The sequence below is a fragment of the Quercus lobata genome, chromosome 9, assembly GCF_001633185.2.
Source record: "Quercus lobata isolate SW786 chromosome 9, ValleyOak3.0 Primary Assembly, whole genome shotgun sequence".
Classification (NCBI taxonomy): domain Eukaryota; kingdom Viridiplantae; phylum Streptophyta; class Magnoliopsida; order Fagales; family Fagaceae; genus Quercus; species Quercus lobata.
This window is the reverse complement of record NC_044912.1, coordinates 13,115,412-13,135,792: the sequence shown is the minus strand read 5'-3', so window position 1 is coordinate 13,135,792 and position 20,381 is coordinate 13,115,412. Positions and strand designations below refer to the sequence as shown.

General features: G+C 34.2%; 2 protein-coding genes and 1 pseudogene across 2 annotated transcripts; 2 read left to right on the top strand and 1 right to left on the bottom strand.

Moving 5' to 3' along the window:
• Positions 1-6,393: 6,393 nt before the first annotated feature.
• Positions 6,394-11,018, bottom strand: LOC115961252. Its single transcript, XM_031080259.1, has 6 exons — positions 10,656-11,018; positions 10,089-10,566; positions 7,580-7,795; positions 7,385-7,413; positions 6,926-7,157; positions 6,394-6,845 (listed from the first exon to the last, which is right to left on the bottom strand). The coding sequence occupies exons 1-6, from the start codon at positions 11,016-11,018 to the stop codon at positions 6,394-6,396; spliced, it is 1,770 nt and encodes a 589-aa protein (XP_030936119.1).
• Positions 11,019-12,214: 1,196 nt separating this feature from the next.
• Positions 12,215-15,929, top strand: LOC115961251 (annotated as a pseudogene).
• A 950-nt stretch (positions 15,930-16,879) lies between these two features.
• LOC115959119 (protein PATRONUS 1-like) lies at positions 16,880-19,720 on the top strand. The gene is made up of 5 exons (XM_031077422.1): positions 16,880-17,004; positions 18,274-18,365; positions 18,465-18,914; positions 19,006-19,064; positions 19,172-19,720. The coding sequence occupies exons 2-5, from the start codon at positions 18,308-18,310 to the stop codon at positions 19,385-19,387; spliced, it is 783 nt and encodes a 260-aa protein (XP_030933282.1). The 5' UTR covers positions 16,880-17,004; positions 18,274-18,307; the 3' UTR covers positions 19,388-19,720.
• The last annotated feature ends 661 nt before the right edge of the window (positions 19,721-20,381 follow it).

The window sequence follows — 20,381 nt, the reverse complement described above, 5'->3', positions numbered from 1 at the left end:
ATGCAGTGAATGTGTAAAATGCTCATGGTTTTGACTTGTTTTTTGGTTCTGTATCCAAGTCGATTACTTGGTCCATTCAAATGTACCATTGACTATATTAGAGGCGGTATGTTTCACATGTGATACCCTAACGCCTCTAGAAGTACATCTTTTAGGGAGAAAAAAAAAAGGAAAAAAAAGAAAAAAGATTCTAGTAAAATATAGACTTCAGTATGACTTGGACTTTTTTTATTTTGTGATATGTTGGACTGTGATTTAAATGCTATTTTATCTTAAAACTAATTGGTAATAAGAAAGTCGCACTCAATTATTTTATGACAATCGACACTGTGTTTCACAAGTCTATTAAATTTTAGAGTGGTCATAGAGAGCTGAATTATGGTGCCCCAACATGATACATAATGTATCAAAGGATATCTTTAGTGACTTTTTTACTTTTATTATTATTTTATAAATTTTTATCTTGTATGAATTGCTCTTTTTGGATAAAAGAAGAATTTTATTCAAGAACGAAACAACTACGAAACAACAAGGCATCCAACCTCCCTCCTGATAACATCAACTTTTGCATGAATTGCTCTAATATATATAATTATATATACAAGATTCTTTTAGCAATGCGTAATTAAATATCAACTACTTATAGGGGAAAAAAAACCCTTTTAAGACTAGCATGTCAGTATTGCCATTAGACAGGGTTTCAACAAAATTAGAAGCAAGAGTATAACATGAAAGCTTATCTAGATGACTAGGTGCAAATTCATTTGACTTTTCATCAGAAAAAAAAAAAAAAAAAAAAAAGAAGAAGAAGAAGAAGAAGAAGAGAGAGAGAGAAAGAAATATAGGGAAAAATGGCATTGGTTGCTCAAGAATTTAGTGATGGAATGTGTAAGCTGTTCCCCACATTATATGTGGACCAAAAGAGAGTACACTGCAAAGTGCTTCTGATTCTTTTTAGTTTTTACCCATTTTAGAGAAATTTTCTTTAGCTTTAAAAGCCTTCACAGCTGATCCTAAGTGCTTGGAGCATGAAGTAAAAGAAGCCTTGTGGCCTTCAAAGCCCTTCAAGGCCCCTGACCCTGATGGGCCTTAATCTTAGGTCACAGGGGGGCCTTCTCTTCATAAAAAATCCAAGACATTAAAATAAGACATAAAGCTAGGCCAAAATGGCCCATTAGCATTAATTTTTGAAATATTTAGCAACAGAGCACTGTTTCGAAAATAATTAGGGAAATACCACTTTTTCGGGCCCTATAGCGGCGTTTTCCTGCAAAATTTTTTTATAAGTCCTATAACAAGTTCAAGGGGCCCTATAGTGGCGTTTTTAAGCCCTATAGTGACGTTTTTGGGCCCTATAGCGGCGTTTTCCTACAAAATTTTTTTATGAGCCCCATAACAGGTTCAAGGGGCCCTATAGTGGCGTTTTTAAGCCCTATAGTGACGTTTTTGGGCCCTATAGCGGCGTTTTCCTGCAAAATTTTTTTATAAGTCCCCATAATAGGTTCAAGGGGCCCTATAGTGGCGTTTTTTAAGCCCTATAGTGACGTTTTCGGGCCCTATAGCGGCGTTTTCGGAAAAAGTGGTACTTCCCTAATTATTTCCGAAACAGTGCTCTGTTGCTAAATATTTCAAAAATTAATGCTAATGGGCCATTTTGGCCCATAAAGCTATTTATAAATAAAGAGAGGCCCAATCTTGTCCCTCATATGGTCTATACTAACTTGGATGGCATAATACAACCATAAAGGCTCCCATTTTTAGTTTAGAAAAAAAAAATAATAAAAAAAATAAAAAGAGGCCCAACTAAATTGTTTCTCCCTTAGAATTGAGATTACTAGAATAATTTCAATTTTGTTCTTATACATTTGATTTTGTTAATTTCGTCACTCAACCATTAGTTGTATCAATTTTATCTTTAATCAACTTTTAAAATGCATTTCTCATTTAACTCCAAAAGTATCAAATTAAATCAAAAGTATTGAAATTATAATTTTACATATAAAATAAAACAATTAATTTCTCATTTAATTCTAAATTCAGACTTGCTATTGTGTTATATTGATCAGGGCCTATATATAAAAAAAGTCAATGTGCAAAGCTTCAGTACCAAAGCTACTATAGTTTTGGTTTATTCAATCAAAACTGTTTCATTAGCTTTTCTTTCCTTCTTTCTTTTTTTTGAAATATCGCCTATTGAATATGCTTTTTATTTTTTATTTTTTTAATCTACATATGAGTTGTTACCCTAAAAAAATATTAACACAATAAATTGCCACAATATTTTCACAATTTAGAGGTGTTAATTCCTTCTAGACTAAAATAAAATAATAAAATATCATACTAGAATCAACTACAACTAAAAATAAAGGATTTGTGAAAAAAAGTGCGATATTCATGACATTTTTCAGAACATTTTTATACTAAATTATAGATAGTAAATTATTATTGGTTCTAATTTAAACTTATCAATGAAATTATTTTTTTACCAACCAAAAACAATTCGTAATAACCTACTACATTATGATTTGTTGTGAAAATATTGCAGACATAACATTTCTCTTGTGAAAATATTAATACATTTTGTTGTCATTATAATATTTTCACAACTACTAAAGTGTTATTTCTTTATGAGTCAAAAAAAATTTATAAAGGTATTACGAAAATGTTATACCATTATGTTGTGTTTCTAGAACCTTTTTCTTTTTGGTTTACTCAACTTTGTTGAGCCAAAATTCATATACAGTTTTCTTAGGTTGAATTTATGTATTTTTTATTATATTTTTTTATCTTTACACAACATTTTGAGTAAAAACACATAGTTTTACACACAAAAAATAATAATTAAATACTTGGGATAAAAACACTGTAGGTATGATAGGTCCAGTAGTATATATTTATATATATGTTGGGCTGAGGGTCCAATCCTAGGATATCTAGTAGTCCAAGGACAAGTAAACGCTGTTATAGAAGTCCGCATTAGTGAATAAATAAATGAGGTCTTGTCATAAGGGTCCTCGATTGAGCAAAGCAGAGGTCAGAAAGTGTGGTCTGCCATCCAGAGCAACGTTCTGGGAGATTCTATTGATAAGAATACACATCATGAAAGCACAGGACAAAGGGGAACTATGAAATATCTAAGAGAAAGTTGTTACCGCTGCATTAAATACTTTGTAACTAACTCTCTGGCTGCATTAATATAGAAGTGATATCTGAACAGTAATTTTCAACCTTAAAGCTACTCCAAGAGACTTAAAGAAGGTATTGATGGGATAGGGATTAGCGCCAAAAATCTGGTCTACGTGTGGAGGGTGGAGATGAAAGAAGGAAGACAGTATAAAAGGGAAAGAATACCTTGAGAAGTGGGGATCAAGAAATTAAGGAAAAAACACTATAACAGGAGGAATTAGACTTGTAATCAAATTCAAAAGAGAGAGAGAGAGAGATATATATATATATATATATATATATTTATATAAGTACACATCTCCTCGGATTGTGCCGAGAACAATTTTCTTTGGATAAAACTTGTTTATCTTTGCTTTCAGGTCATCTAGACTTACCATAATTGTTGTTCAATTCATTAGAGCATGGTTTTCTGATTCACTCTTTACAAATTTATTGTATTAGGCCCTTTGGGCCAAGATCCTTTTGTCTCTTGGGCTTAGGACTCAAATCGGGTCCTTACAAACACTTTTCATCCTTTATGTTTAGGATAATTCAAAATTGTACCTTAAACTTTAAAATCAAGCAACTTCCCCCGTAATATTTTGGAAGAGAGTAAATATGTTATATTGTTATTCTCTTAGTTAAACCATAATGAAAGCTTATGATTCTTAAAATATTACATTGTGTAATGTCTAAAATACTTCCACTAAATTTTAACAATCCAAAAATTTTCTTGACGTATTTTAAGTTTTAGGTAGTAGTAATACTTTGAAAGTTTGAATGATGATATAAGATGTTTTATTTATTATCTAAAGAACATTTATTTTTTAAGTTTAAATCTTCAAAACTTATAAAATATAATGGGAAATTCCATGACACATGTTTTTTGTTATCTTTTGTTTTTCTGGCCTAAAATAGGTGTATATTAAAAACTAAGTAAGCTAGACATTGCACCTAAACTCATATAGAATAATAAAGAAGAAAGTACAAATGAAAAAAAATTCCATTGCATATAGTTGAAGGTATTTAATGAAACACTTCAGTTGTAGCTATAGGGTCTCGATTTACAGTCCAAACCCAAAACGTATGAGATATTGATCCAATGAGCCCAATACAATAAATTTGTAGAGAGTGGGTTGAAGAATTAGGCCCTAATGAATTGAATAATGGATAGATTTAATTTGAATGACTGTAAAACACAAACAAGAGATTTGATCTTAATATATTTTCAGTTCGAGGAGGTTCTCCTTCTATAAATTAATCACAATTGGATACAAAGATAATTTAGATTGCTACCGTCTTTTCTTTCCTCTTTTTTCCAATCTCTTCTTCATGAAGAGTCTTTCACATTATATATCCTCTTTTGGACCATCTTCATCCTACATCTGTTGATCATCCGAACCCTTATTTGAGTACCTGTCCTTTCAGACATCCTCTTTGGTTTTCTGTGAGTTATGATAGCCAAGGTAGCTGTAAGGTCAGTTTTTGGGGCCCAGGCCCAGCAAGTAGGTGGTTCTGGTCCAAAGGACCCTAGACAATGAATTTGTAGAGAGCGGGTTACCGAACTAGGACTTGGCGAAGTGAAAGTTAGTTAATTTTAGGCCATGCAACAGTTTGGACGTAAGAACACCTCCTTTATGTCTATTGGATACTCGGTCTGAGGAAACATATGGGTGCACCTCTGTTTCTGATTAAAGGCTATAATCTTTTTCTCTCTCTATATCTCCTTCTTTCTTTCCTTTTTCCGATTCCTTCTTCAGGGGGATTTCATTCTCTTATATAGCCTCCTTAAATTAATAACAGCCTTACACTTGTTGATCATCTGGACCTTCACTCGAGTGCCTGTCCCATCGGACATCTACCTTATCTTTCTGTGAGTTGCATTGGCCAAGGTAACACTGTTCGCCTGTCTTCTCCATATTAATGCGGCCAGAAAAGTAGCTTTCTTGCATTTAATGCGGCAGTTGTGGTCTCCCCATGGACGTCTTATACTCTCTTCCTTCTCCCAGCTTTGTGAGGCTCATCCTTACTACCCATATTTGTTTGGGATGATTCCTCATTATGGATAGGGCGCACGTTGGACCCAGATTTGGTATGTCCGAGGAGACATTCCTCCTTAGACGTCTTTTTAAATAAGTTGGGCTCATTAGGGTTGGGCTGGAAGTCTTTTGGCGCCCCATTTTCTCCTTGGTTGTGGTTGGACTTCGTACGGGGCCCAAGGCCCATTGTTTGACTTGGGAATTTTACCCTTATAGTAGCATTGTTCAGAGGTCTTCTCCACATAAATGCGGCTAGAAAAGTAGTTGCAGTGCATTTAATACGGTGGTGGCAGTTTTCTCTTATATATTTTTAGGTTTCCTTTATTTTCGTATGTTTATGAGGTATGTCCCTATCATTGGAGTTTCTTGAAGGATCGCTCTAATTGTTGGAGTACATATTTTGAACAATATTCATCATGTCCGAGGAGGAGTTCCTCCTCGGACAATCCTTTCATTTGTTCCCTACTTGTGAGACTTTAACTGGAAACATTTAATAATTATTTGTTCCTCCTCGGACCTATCAATGTCCTCGGATAAAGCCCAAGACCCAATATGCGATCTTGGATCCTCACCCCTACAGTAGCATATGACATCATTTATTATGAAAATTTAAATATTGTGACAATGGGCTTGTTTGGATAAGCTGTTTCAAAAGGTGCGTTTTAAAAATTAGCGTTTTTAAAACGTGCATTTTGAAAACTCCATTTTAAAAACCACAGATAAGTGTTTGGTAAAAATGTGAAAATATGCGTTTTCTATTTTTAAAGCCATATTAAGCATTTGGATAAGCTGTTTTAAAAATAGCTTTTTTGAGTATAAATTTCAAAAAAAGACTTAACTATTTTTTGAAGGTTATACTGTCATTTTTCTTGTGATCAATGTTTGTTTTTTTTTTTTTAAATTTTTTTTTAATTATTGAAAATATGTAATTAAGCTTAACAATTACATTAATAATAACAACAATAATGATGTTTTCGTTGTTGAAATTCATGGAGAGAAGTTTATCAAATTTAAAATATTAAAAATAACTCTTCAAGAAAAAGATATTAAAATGATTAGGAAAATAATTATATTAAAATGTTAATTGCCAACAATATCAATACTAGACAATCCATTATAATAATAAAAAAAGTTCTTATTCGAAAAATTTAAAACCAAAACACCAAAACAGAAATAATAAAAATATTGTTTACAACCCACAAATGGATCGAGCTATTTTGTCACGAACAAATTTCATCTCCTCATCTTGTATATTTTTAACGTTTGCCTGTCTACTACTACCTTCTCCACTACTATTGCTTTTTGGTCTGTCCAAGTCATGTTCATCCCAATTGAATCCCTCATCTTCCCTATCATGTTTTCTAATAAAATTATGCAAAACACAAGTAGCAACTATAATGTTTCTTTGGTGCTTAATGTCATAAGGTGGCATTTGCTTCAAAATTTTCCATTTATTCTTCCAAACTCCAAAAGTTCGCTCAATTGCACTTCTAAGTGATGAGTGAACATAATTAAACCTCTCTTCTGTGTGATTCCCTCGACCAGCTCGTCGAAAATCTGAAAGATGATACCTCTGTCCCTTATAAGGTGGCAAATATCCTTTCTTTAAAGGGTATCCAGCATCAACTAAATAATATTTTCCTAGTAAAAGAAAAAAAAATGTAAGATGTACATAAATAATATCTTTTATACATATTTAATATATACAAAATTTTATATACCTGGTGGTGGTTTTGAAAAGTTGACAGATTGTCGACGGATAGCATCTAAGGAAATATGTGTATCATGTGCTGCACCCTCCCATCCAGTCATAACAAATGTGAAAAGTAAATCAAAATCGCATGCTGCCATCACATTAAAAGATGTCACACGCTTTCTATTATAATATGGAGCTTTCTTGTCATCTCCAACAACAACTTGGATATGTGTACCGTCAATGGCACCAACGCAGTCCTAAAATAGAATATAAATTTTAGTTACTTAGGAAATAATCCTAACAAATATTAGAAACAAATTAAAAATGTATGAAATAAATACCTGAAAGTGTGGCATGTACAATGGATTCTTCTTTATATGTCTTCGAACTACACTAAATGTAGGGTTAGAAGGCTTGAAGATATCCAGTGACATTATGTTAATGTGTTTCAGAACTCTATGAAAATGTATGTGTATAGTCTCACCAGAATGTTAGAATCTTTCTTGAACCATCCTATAACAAGTTCCTTGTCCAAGTATCATTAAACATATACCTATTGACTCTTCAAGCCTAATATGCCTTGTGTGCTGAAGTCCATATGTATGGTGTAAAACATTACACAATTGAAGGAAAACATGTGGCTTCATTCTAAACATTTCATAACATTTCATTTCATTACCTGCCAAACAATCCATCAACCACATATAGCCAGTTTGTTTAGAATCTTTACAGGGTTGTTTATCAATATATTTCATATAATATGTCACTGCAACATGACATCCAGCAGCAACAAGATCATATAATTCCTCATCATCATATTCCTCGTTTTCCACATCATAAGAATGATCTTCATCACTATTATCAATATGATCATTGTAATTCATAGGAATATCACCTAAAATATTATAGCAATAAATTAGATAAATCACAATAAAGAAAATGAGTAAACATTTAAAATTATGTAACTGGATAAATCAAAATAAGTATCTATCATACAACAAAAGCCCACAAAAGTATCTACCTAATAGTCATGACTGCCCATAGTTAGTCTGTGACAAAAATCCCCGAGGTAGACTCAAAGACAACTTATCTTAAGAGCACCTTACAGTGGATGTGTTCTTAAGTAAAAAGTGCTTTAGGAGCACCTTATACAAAATGACAATAATACCTGGCAATAATACTACTGTCAGAGCCTCCCAATAATACCACCTTGTACAAAAGTACTGTAAGTTTAGTTTCTTATAGGCCAAACTCCTTAGGCCTACATATTGGCAATAATGGTACTGTCAAAACCTCTAAAGTTGAACCAAAGCATCAAAGAAATGTGTCTAAAAGAAGCATCAATGAAATAGAGCTCAACCAAACATAGAGATCCAACACCTTCAATTTTGGTACCAAAAGAGAAATTTTAGTAACAAACCTACCTTATATAATTGTAAGAAAAATGAATTCTAGTAACATTTTTATTGGAAGCACGAGTCAAAGAAAATGTGATATATTTTGGAAAAGTTTACCTCATAATCTTCCATAAATGACATGGAAATTAAGATCGGCTTGTGTCAGAAGACAGCCAAATGGCAACTAGAAGCCAATTGTCTCCAAGATATGAATTCTAAGAAGAATATATATAGTAATGTACTTTGCCCACAAATTAAAAGTATTTTCATTCAATTTTTTTCTTGGCAATTATATATTTTGCCAAGAGGGGGAAACAAAGGGAGGGGAACAGCCCAACTACATGAGTTCTATATGTGAGCTACTAACCAGCTATAGCAACCATGTCTAACAAATTATGAGGTGAATCTGTGATGTCTTCAAATTATGAGGTGAATCTGTGATGCCTAGTACAATACTCTTGTCTTTGAGGTGCTACCTTTTTCTTCTCTCTATGTTAATATGTAATGTACTATATATAATGGCATTGTCATGTATAGAGATAGAGTTATAACTATTTTTAGGAAAATACATTATGGTTGTTTTAGATACTGGTATTTTGATATTATTGTGCAGTTGTTGATTCTTATCAATTATTATAAATCTTTTATCTGCCTTTAGCATGGTTAATAAGTTTTTTCTCTATTGTATTGAAAGAGTAAAATGCACAATCTCGTTTTTTGGTCAATTGTCAGAGTTTTGGTACTAGCTATAGTTGGTTTAACAATTAACTAACTGTGACTGTGAAGCTACTTGGTATTGGAATTTCAAGGAGCATCAATGTAAATTTTTCTAGGGGATGTCTTAAATTCACAATGCGAGACATGTTTGCTTCAGTATTTATATATAGACCTGCAGTTGTGAATTTGAAGGCATCACAGATTCACCTCATAAATTAGACAAAGAGGGCCACGAGATTTTTAAACTCAATTATTGAAATTCCTATGTTCCTGAGACCAGCTTTTTCCTTCTTTCTTTCTTTTCATAGTTATTTATTTTAAATTTCCTATATGGTCTATACTTTAAAGTGACGCTACTCGTCTAATTGACCAGAAGTGAATCTTTCATTTGCCTTGATAAAAAGATCCCCAAAGAAATAGTTAAAAGCATCAATAATGCTTTTCCATAGCCAAGGAATGAAACCAAACACAACTATTGCATTCAAATAAAAATTGTTTCTAAACGAGTAGAGTTCAAAACGATGCTTGGTAACTTAGAAGGCAGGACAGGTGACCAGACTGTTTCATTGATATCTAGAAAATCACACTTACATTACATCTACTGACTCAGACAGTTATTTGCCCTTGGAAACTTCAGTTTGCAACTATCAACCTGAATGTTATATGGACTTTTCACAATACAAATGTGATTGATTCATGCATTAAACAATCAAACATATTAGATAAACTGAGGACCTCTAATCAAATTCAGAAATTTCCATAAGATTCACTACAAAAGCACCATATAAAAAATTACCCTCCATGTAATACTCTATCTTCGTAATTCAAACACCTAACAACCTAACAAGTTAAAACACCCTAACAACCACATTATTCAAAGGATAAAACAACAACAGAATGAAAAACATCTCTCTCTTCCATAAAACATTATTCAAAGGATAAAACATAAAATATCCTAAGTGCCATAGTAGTGCCCTCCTAACAATCTTGCCTCCTCTTGCAGAAATTGAAGTTGTAAATATGGTTCTTCCATCACGACAAACATTTCTCTCTTCTCTCGTTTCTAAAAAATACGTGTTGCCATGAGGTAGAGTTCGGAACCCTTCTCAATGCCATCTAAGGTGCACATGCGTTCCATGACATTACGAATAGTACTACTTGGCTCCACTGAAAAAGATGAGTTCCTTAACTCCACAACATCACAAATACGACTAAGTTGTTGTGCCAGCTGTAATGTCGTTCCTCCTTTCTTCCCTTTGCTTTGTGTGGATGATGGTAAAACTCGCTTCTTTCCTTTGTTTTGTGTTGGGTAAGGTGGTTGTGTGAGGTTAGGAGTCTCATCTTCATAAACGTCATCATCATCATTTGGAGAAGATGAGTCAACAAAAGTATCACCTAACCCCTCCTTAGGTGTCTCAAGATCATCGGGTAACACATCTGAAGTGGGGGCCCATGCTAAATCTCCTGTAGCTGCAATGTCCTTAAACATAATGTCTAATAAGTCAACATTCTTCAAACCTTTCTCTCGAAATTTTGCAGCTTCAGGAACCTCCTACTATTTTGACTATTTTCATTAATAACTCAAATAGCATGGTTTATCTACTACTACAAAATATGTACAATGGGTTATACAAAACATACCATTAGTTTCCTCTCCCACCACTCTTTAGTTGCAGCTATTGTTCCTTTGGCTGCATCCCAACCCAATCCAGTTTCACCTCCCTTCAACTTATTCCAAAGTATCCAATCTTTCTTCAAACTATCCCATTTATGCTTATACTTTGCCCTGGGATATTCCTTTCCAATTTTCTTTTCAAAAGTTGTTATAATATTTGCCCAACCCTTTTTACTAAAGTGGGTATTAGGTCGATTACACTTAAATACCTCATCCACACAAGCTTCACAAAAGATAGCCGTTACTCTTGATGGCCATTGAACTCTAACATTTGAGCTATTTTGGGATTGTGTGGTGTTAGGATTTGAATTCTCCTTGTTATTTACCATCTAAACAAAATATAGGTTTATTAATAACAATGTTCACACGTAATAAACTAACAATACATTTTAGTTAAAAATTAGTAAACGGCAAAACTAGCAATAGAATAAGTAAGTGGTTGGAGCCTTCTATTAAGTAAGAATATATAAATAAATTTTTTGGGTCAGAAATAAGATGATTTGAAGCATCATGACTCATAATTGACCGGTGTTGCATGTGTTTGAGAACCATCTTGTTGTTTCTCATTGTTTTTGTAGATGGGCATGCATGAACCAATCTTTGTTTTTTATTCTTTTTTTGACTGAATCGTAAAATTGAAAAGAAACAACAACACAATAAACTAGCTGCCCAAAGCAAAAGGCAAAAATAAAAGACATAAGAACAAACAAAATTACTTAAGGCCTCTTTGAGTGCACTAAGCTAGAAACACAATAAGGAGGATTCCATAGACAAATTAAAAAATAAAATAAAATAAAAACTGAGAATTTACCCCACTTAGCAAGTGTGTGAGCAGCCACATTCCCCTGCCTATTTATCATAAAAAGCTAAATTCTAATCTCGAAGCATTCTAAGTTCGGCTTAAGTGTAGGTTCAATTTAAAAGGCAGCAAGAACAAATTGGATGAAACAAATGCCTAAAATTTTTAATGAATCATAAAATTAATTGATGATAAAAAAAAAAAAAAAACAAATGCAAAAAGGACATATTATAGTTGATAACACTTCAAAACAACATTATAATAGAAAAGCAAACACCATCAAGCATCTTCAAATGTTTTGAGTAATACACTCTTAACTGCAAAAACACTTAACTGCAAAAGTAAAAAGCACTGCAAAACACTCTTAAACTGCAAAAGCACATCAGAACAACAACCTGAAATTTTCCATTAACCCCATCTATCTGATTTTTTTTTTTTTTTTTTAAACTTCACAACCAATAAATAAATAGCAGCAACAATAAAAACCTGAAATATTCTTCAAACCCATATACTTTCCAACAAGAAAAAACAAATCCCGTCCAATCCAAATGGTTTTGATCAATCTCATCTCTTTGAAATTGTTTTAAAAACTTCACAACTAGTAAAGAAACAACAATAGCAACAACAAATCCCTTAGTCATGTAAGTTCTAATATTTTGAGTTTCTTCAGTCATCTAATCTAACATGCAAAAGCCCAAATCAATATTATTATTTCAGAGAAGGGTAATGGAGAATGTTTACCTGGAAATCGTGATGCAGAACAACGATGGAAATCGGAGAGAGCAACTAAGCAATAACAGAGAAGAAAGAAGTGAATATCATGAAATTGATGAGGAGAGAACCAAGACTGATGAGATATGCGAATGTTTACTTGGAAAATGGAAATCGTGATGCAGAACAACGACAACAATCAGACAGAGCAACTGAACAATAACAGAGAAGAAAGTGAATATAGTGAAATTGATGAGGAGAGAACCAAGACTGATATATATATATATATATATATGGAGAACGGGATAAGCTGGGATTTCGATAAATAATTTCCTGAACCGCGCGAAACAATTAGCGGCAACGCAATTGCCCCAACTGCATGATGCTGAAAAAGCAGTAGAAAATTTCATTTTCGGAATCGTGAAAATTTGCGGAATTGAAAACACAATCCCACAGATATCGCCTAGCCAAACGCAATCCCAGAATTGCGATTCGCGAAACTGCCGTTCTGTGCAATGTAAACGCCTAAACAAACAGGCCCAATGTCTTAGTAAAACTCAACTACTTATTATTGGACAATGATGATGTTTGTTATCATTCTTTGAAATTTTTAGTAAGCAAAAATTGCCTTTAGCAAATAAGTACTAAGAAACTATTATAGTAAATAGATATTCATATGTTAAATAACTACTCTAATTTTATGAGTGCTAACATTTTTTATGTATATAATTTCATACTTTTTCAAATAAAAATTTTATCTTAATTTTCCCACTCTAAGAGCATCTCTAGTAGATTCATCAAATTTTTGTATTATTTGGAGAATGAATAATGACTTTTAACTTTTAGCTACTTACTTTTTCAAATACAATTTCCAATAGATTCTCTATTCCATTCTCTATCTCATTTAAATATTATTTTTTCATTCATCATTAATTTTTTTTAACAACTACATATTTTCTAACATTTATTTTTATTTAATACCTGATTATTATAATAGAAAAAAAACATTTGAAGAATGAATAGTAGCTACATCGTTGGAGATGCTCTGTCAGTGTGTGTATATATATATACTTTTTTTTTTTTTTTGGATAAACGGAATATCCTCCAACATAGAACAACCCCCTTTTGCAAGCAGTAGGCACATTTATTCCCTTCCCGGAATACATGCTCCACTCTGAATGGTTGAAAGCTGCAAGGAGTATTTATATATTACGAATGCATGGGATGAAATATAAACAAGTTCAAAATTTTTTTTTTCTATATAAAAATGACCAGCTTTGAATAGTGTATAATCGATGCTGCAACGAACATTTCAGAGGGCAAAAGCCAGGTCGCGTCGGAGATCCTCACGCGCTTGGATCTGTTCTTGAATCCCAAAGGGAAGTCGGAGGAGAGGTTGATGAGTTACTAGGTGTCCGCTTTGAAATCCCGAGTTAACTCGGTCAAAAACCCACCTCCCATGGGTGAGCTTTTCAATAAAGAAAACGTCGAGTCGACTCAGTTGCTCTACGACTTGTCGTCGTGTTTCAAGCTTGGGTTTATGGCTGCCAACCTCGCAATTGTCGAAGCTACATTAGATGAGTCCGATACTAAATCGGACAATAACAACCGCGGTAACAAAATTCATGTAATTGACTTTGATATTGGGCAAGGTGGTGGTCAGTATGTTTATCTTCTCCAAGCGCTTGCGGCGCGTCAGAACGGGAAGCCCTTCATTGTAAAGATCACAACTGTAGCAGCAGATAATAGCTCCCAAGAGAGGTTAACGAAGGCTGGGAACGCACTGACTCAAGAAGCGAAGAAAGTTGGGGTTTGTTTCACGGCCAAAATGGTCAAATACTATCAATTCTTGAAATATTTTGCCCAAAAATACTGTTTCGGAAAAATACAGTGATCTATCACTTTTTGTGGTACTCGAGCTTGGTGAGCTCAAGTACCATATTTTTTAATCCGACGTGGCCCGATGACATGAAAAGTTTAATTAAAAAAAAAAAAAATTTGGCCATTTAGTACTCGAGCTTGGTGGGCTCGAGTACTGTTCATGATACCCAAGTCCATCAAGCATGGGTGCCATTCTGTGAATGTGTTTTCTGTGAACAACACATATTTTAAAACAAAAAATTTTGACATCTGGATCATTAAGAAAAGAAAAAAGAATCCTAAATAACCACTCCATGAGGGCAACCATTTCCCTAACATGTTAAAACATATACCTTTAGGAAATGGGGCAAAAGATTTCCCACAGCCCTTCTTCATAATTTCTGCCTCATCTGAAAGAACAAGTTGGCCTTCAGAATCAGTACCCAGAAGAAGGGAACACTTACATCAGCATCCTGCATAAGATGAAAGTAGAATTAGCTCCAGTAAAGCAAATGATGATCATTACAAAGAAACAAGATAGAATTAAGAGGTGCCCAAAACATGGAGCATATCATTTTAGGAAGAACAATATACTCACAGTAGCTATAAATGCAGTTTTTGAAGAGCTATCATAGAGAATAAATGCAAACTTCCCATGGATATCTATCACAACCTGGTCGGCAGGATAAGGACCTCTATCTCGCAGAGTTCTGTAAGCTTCTATACTAATGACCACCTCATTTGCGGTTTTGTTCAATCCATATTGTTGCTTAAGCTGTGCAACATTTTCAATGTGACCTTGAAACAAGCAGAAAATGTCGTCGACCACTGCAAACAATTTGATAGTATGATTTGTTAATATCAGAAATTAATTTTATGGACTCGAGCTTGAGGACTCGGGTATCATGAACAGTACTCAGCCCACCAAGCTCGAGTACTAAATGGCCAATTTTTTTTTTTAATTAAACTTTCCATGTCAACAGGCCACGTTGGATTAAAAAATATGGTACTCGAGCTCACCAAGCTCGAGTACCACAAAAAGTGGTACATCACTATATTTTTCTGAAACAGTATTTTTGGACAAAATATTTCAAGAATGGATGGTATTTGGCCATTTTGACCTTTGATATTTAAAACAGTAATGATTCTCAAACTGGCGAGCTGACTCGCGAGTCGCTGGGTTGCGAACCGGACGAGTCGCTGGTGCTGAATTTCGCTTTCAAGTTGTACAGAGTGGCTGATGAGAGCGTTTCGACGGACAATCCTCGCGACGAGTTGCTGAGGCGCGTGAAGGGGCTGGGGCCGCGCGTGGTGATTTTGGTAGAACAAGAGATGAACACAAATATGGCGCCGTTTATGGTGCGGGTGACGGAGACTTGCTCGTATTACGGTGCCCTGTTTGACTCGTTTGAAGCAACGATGAGCAGGGATAACTCGAAGCAAGTTAACATCGAGGTGGGACTGAGTTGGAAGTTAGCGAACTCGGTTGCTTGTGAAGGGAGGGATCGTGTGGAAAGATGCGAGGTTTTTGGGAAGTGGCAGGCCCGGATGGGAATGGCTAGGTTCGAGTTGAAATCACTCAGTCAAAACGTGTTCGAAACTTTGAAAGCTAAACTCAGTGCAGTGAACCGAGTCAACACAGGTTTAACGGTTACAGATCAAAACGGTGGCGTTTGCATTGGTTGGATGGGCCTGACCATCACAGTCGCATCTGCTTGGCGTTAATTTCATTTTCTTTAGTTTTAGAAGTCTTCAAAGCCCTTCAAGGCTTCTGACCCTGATGGGCTTTAATATTTGGTCACAGTGGGGCCTTCTCTTTTTAAAAAATCCAAGACATCAAAATAAGCAATAAAGCTATATTCAAATAAAAAGAGGCCCAACTAAATTGTTTGTCATTTAGATTACTAGTACATTTGATTTGGTAATTTCTTCCCTCAACCAATAGTTGTATCAATTTGATCTTTAATCAACTTTAAAAAATTCATTTCTCATTTAATTCCAAATGTACAAAACTCAATCAAAAGTGTTTGAAATTCTAATTTGATCTATAAAACAGATAATTTCTCATTTAATTCTAAAATTTAGACTTGTTATTGTGTTATATTCATCATTTATTTATGTATTACCAATACATGGCCCCTTGGGACGTGGCGCATTGGTAGGAATCCTAAACTTGGTCACACTTGCAAGTCCAGAAGTTGCAAGGTTCGAGTCGTGTGCTTTGTAAAAATGTTGTGTCACGACGTGAATAGCCCTAACTTGCCCAGGGGTGTCCCACACCATCAATAACAGATTTAAGTGGGCTGAGTCAATAATCACACAAGTGAGACTCTTTTTCGTTCATTAAAAATAAAAATACAAATACATGGGATGAAATATAAACAACAGGCTGTTTAATTGAGTTCAATTTTTTTAAAAATGACTGAATTTTGTTATAAAAGCATAATTGAATAAAGCCAGTAAATAAGAATTTGTACTACCTTTAAAAAAGAAGACGAAAAGGAATATGTACTTATGGAAATGTATGAAAAAAATTGGAACAGGAAGAATGCAAAAATTTGAAATAATAAAAGTGTGGATTAGAAGTATAAAAATGTAGGTGGTATTTTGGCCACAATAAAATTAATTTGATAAAAAAAAACCACTAGGAATGTTCTTATATTCAGATAGCAAAAAAATTTAAAAATTCGGAATGGTATTGGTGGTACCTACCTTATATCGGTAACTATCTCAGCGAGGGGCAATAATGTAACAGCGCAAAATGTTACCGTTAGAACCCAAGGAGTCCTCAATATATATAGCACCAACCTAATTGAAAGACCCATTTTCAAAATTTGCCTACAGGAAGAAACAGAAAATTCGCAGTAAAACGCAAGAAAATCGACGAGAAAGTCCCGAGAAAATCTTAAAACAATAGAGAAAGATCTCCTCCTTGAAACCCATCTGTGAGTTCTCCTTAGTTTTATTTCTTTTGGTATTTTTTTTTTTTTTTTTTTATCTGATTGAAAAGTAGATAAATTTTTAAAGAATATCAAATAAAAAGTAGAAGGTAAAAGGTGTTTGGTTGCCGAGAAAATGTGAGTTAGTTAAAGAAATTAAATATTTAATGTAGGGTTTCATTACTTAGGGTTCAAGAACTTGAATGTTTCCAGTCGATCAAGTCTAGATAAGAATCAAATCAGAGACCGAAGTGCCATTTTCTCAACAACCAAACAAAAGGGAAAAGTGTTTTTGGGAATTCCCTATTAGGGTTTTTTATTTTCTAGAGGATCTTAGGGCTTACGCATGAAAATTAGAAGATTTATCTTTTTATTATTTGAGAAAGGGCTTTCTTTTGTGTGTTATGATTATTAGGGTTTCGTGTATTTTCTTCTTCGGAATATTTTTATGCTTTCATTTTTCTGAAATTGAATATTGGAGAAAACAAGAAATTATAACCATGCTCTGTTTGGTTGTCAAGAAAAATTGAAGAAGAAAAAAAAGATAATTATAAATTTGAAGCCTTTGATTCTTTCTTTGTTTAGGGCACTCCCTTTGCACCCAAGAAAATTAAAAAAGAACTGAAAGAGGGAATAGTTTAATCCAACTGAATAGACAATTACTGTATCACAATGTTGTTATTTTTTTACAATTTCTTTCTGGCTTTCGCAGTGTCGTGATAGAGGGGTCTTGTTCTTGGTGATGTAGGAGATGGGACTTGTTTTACTTTTTGATATGGGGAGATAATTCTTTTAGGGAAACTACAATTTGTGGTATTATTTTATGTAATTGATCTGTGCATTAAGAATGTTTGAATAATGCAATTCAATTCTTGCCTATTTCTCTGGCAATTTGTAAGAAATATAGGGAGGTGAAGCAGTTGGTGATACTATTAGTAACAAGAATACTTCAAATCTTCTTGGTTTGGTGTTTTTAATGTCATGCTGTTTGATCGGAGATGGAAATTGGTTGGGCGGGGTTGGGTTGGGATCTTCTATTTGCTAAAAATAGAAAGCAAGTGAATAGCATTTTCTATACATCTAATCAAAGATTAGACGAACATCTTACAAGATGGAGTCTTAGGATGCCACTAGTAGAGGGCTTTGGATGCTATTTGATCGTTCATTTTTGTTTCCTAGGTTTTACTCTGTTTGTATACAATAAAATCTGTTAAATCTACTACTTCTATATTTTATATGCTTGGTTACTCATTCATAGGTTGCTAAGCTTTGCAGGCTGTTGATTTGAATTTTGCCTGAAAAATCGAGAATGGCAATGCATTCTGGTCGTCTGATTCAAGATCAGAATTTTCTTATTCCCCACAATGGTACATTATCAAAGTTTTTTGTACAATGCTTTAAATTACTCATTTCTCTCCACTAATCTCTTGGGCTATGCTGGTCTAACCTTATGATATCAATTGCAGGTTCTTCTGTTGGGAGTAAGACTAACGTCCTGAAAGGGAAAGGAGGTCTTGGCGGAAGGAGACCACTTGGTGATTTGTCGAACTCAGGGAAGCCTGATCTAAATCATGCGCCAAAAAAGCAAACTTCCAAGAATCTCGCTGTCATTGGTGAAGAATCTGGTGCCTCACAAGTAAGAAATGATACAAGCAAAAAGAAAAGCGTCTCTAAAGCCTCAGAGAAGGTGAAGACTGGTACCAGGAAAGCGCTTTCTGACATTTCAAACTCTAGCAAGCCACATCTGCATGGGGCATCAAAGAAGAATCTTAACCAGAAGTTTAGTGTGGTGGCACAGGAAGCACTTCATCCTATTGCTGAGGAACAATTTTTGCACAATCATCAAGAATGCATCAAAGCACAGACTAAGGCTATGGACGTTGATGAATTTCTGACGACAGTTGGACTAGATAATGGTAATCAAACTTTGTTAACATGTATATATCTTAAACTTTGCAATTTTGCCTAGAAATTTGGTTGTTGATTGATATATTTTTTTCTGTTCAGATCTTTCCAAGTGCTTAGCATCTCCATGTGCTGCACCACCAGTGTGGAGTAAATTGAAGGTTTGTTGGCATTTCTCTCTTAGAAAAAATTTCTTATATTTTGGTTTGGTTTGTCGTAACCTTTTCTTCAAGGATCCTTTAATAATTACTCTCCTTTATTGGTTCAGCCTGAAAGCCCCCTGAAGTACCTTGAATTGGAAGAGATGGCTGAGCTGCTGATTGAAGATGATGGGTCTTCTTGGAAGCATGAGTTGTCAGGCATGCCTGCCTCTCCACCTCCTTTCAAAACCCCAAGATCACTGAATCATTTCACACCCTGGAAGAAGGACTGCGACTTCATCAATTTTAAGTTGATGGAGACTCCAGAAGTGACGAAGAACTGATTTCTCGTGTAAATGTTTGTTCTCTTGTATGCAATCTGTGGCAAGAATGTGATGACAATTCTCTCCCTTCCTCTGTCTCTTGGATGGATTGAAATGCAGACTTTCATATTCTAGACTCGTATTAGCTGTGGCTTGTTAAGTAATAGAATGTTGCCTTGTTCAGAATTTCATTGCTGGTTGTAGCCCCAGAAAGAATGTTTTCTTCTTTGTTGCCTTGTTCAGAAATTTGTTTTAGCTGCTTGTTAAGTAATAGAATGTTGCCTTGCTGCTTGTTAAGTAATAGAATGTCTGAATGATTTTAAAATGAAGCATAGTTGGTTGTTCAGAATTTCATTGCTGGTTTGTGACTTATGAGAGTTGGCAATTCAGACTAACTCAGAGATTGTAGAACTATCTTTTTGCTTTAGTCCTGGATTTTTCATTTTAGTTCAAGAATGTATTAGCATGTTTTTGAAACTTGTGGGGCAAGCATAATAGTATGGACCTCAAATGTTGATGTTAGATATCTCTGGGGATCCGTCTAGCAGCAGCAGGCATGTTTAACTTTGAATCATATCTAATGATGTGGTACCATATATACGCTAATGAATTCTCAGGGATGTAGATAAAAATCAAAATGAACTCTTGAGGATAATGTGGATAAAAATCACATCTAGTTTCATGTTTTTAAGACAAAATTTGGTGAGTCCCCCCCACTTATAAAAACTTGTTCGGTTGAATTTTAAACACGAACACTACCAAAAAAAAAAAAAAAATCCTATTTTGTAAAGAACGTATGAAGCGGCAACATATAATATACTTTTAGTTTTCCAGCTCGTTGGGTGTGTGAAGTGAAAATATTTCAAAGTGAACATTATCAAATAGTTGTTGTTCTTTCCATTCTCTTTTGGTTGAAATTTAAGTGGATTTGTTGCATGTTGAACTTTGGTGACATAGACTTTGTACTTGAAATTTCAGTTTGGATTGGGAATGGTCTGTTGGATGAAACTAGCTG

What these genes read in the sequence shown, in the direction of transcription:
- LOC115959119 (XM_031077422.1), top strand. Translation starts at nt 18,308, where the DNA reads ATGGCAATGCATTCTGGTCGTCTGATTCAAGATCAGAATTTTCTTATT. An exon ending in GACAGTTGGACTAGATAATG is followed by an intron (nt 18,915 to 19,005) that starts GTAATCAAACTT and finishes TTTTCTGTTCAG; the next exon opens with ATCTTTCCAAGTGCTTAGCA. An exon ending in CAGTGTGGAGTAAATTGAAG is followed by an intron (nt 19,065 to 19,171) that starts GTTTGTTGGCAT and finishes TTATTGGTTCAG; the next exon opens with CCTGAAAGCCCCCTGAAGTA.
- LOC115961252 (XM_031080259.1), bottom strand. Translation starts at nt 11,018, where the DNA reads ATGGTAAATAACAAGGAGAATTCAAATCCTAACACCACACAATCCCAA. An exon ending in GGTGGGAGAGGAAACTAATG is followed by an intron (nt 10,567 to 10,655) that starts GTATGTTTTGTA and finishes TCAAAATAGTAG; the next exon opens with GAGGTTCCTGAAGCTGCAAA. An exon ending in ACTCTACCTCATGGCAACAC is followed by an intron (nt 7,796 to 10,088) that starts GTATTTTTTAGA and finishes ATAATATTTTAG; the next exon opens with GTGATATTCCTATGAATTAC.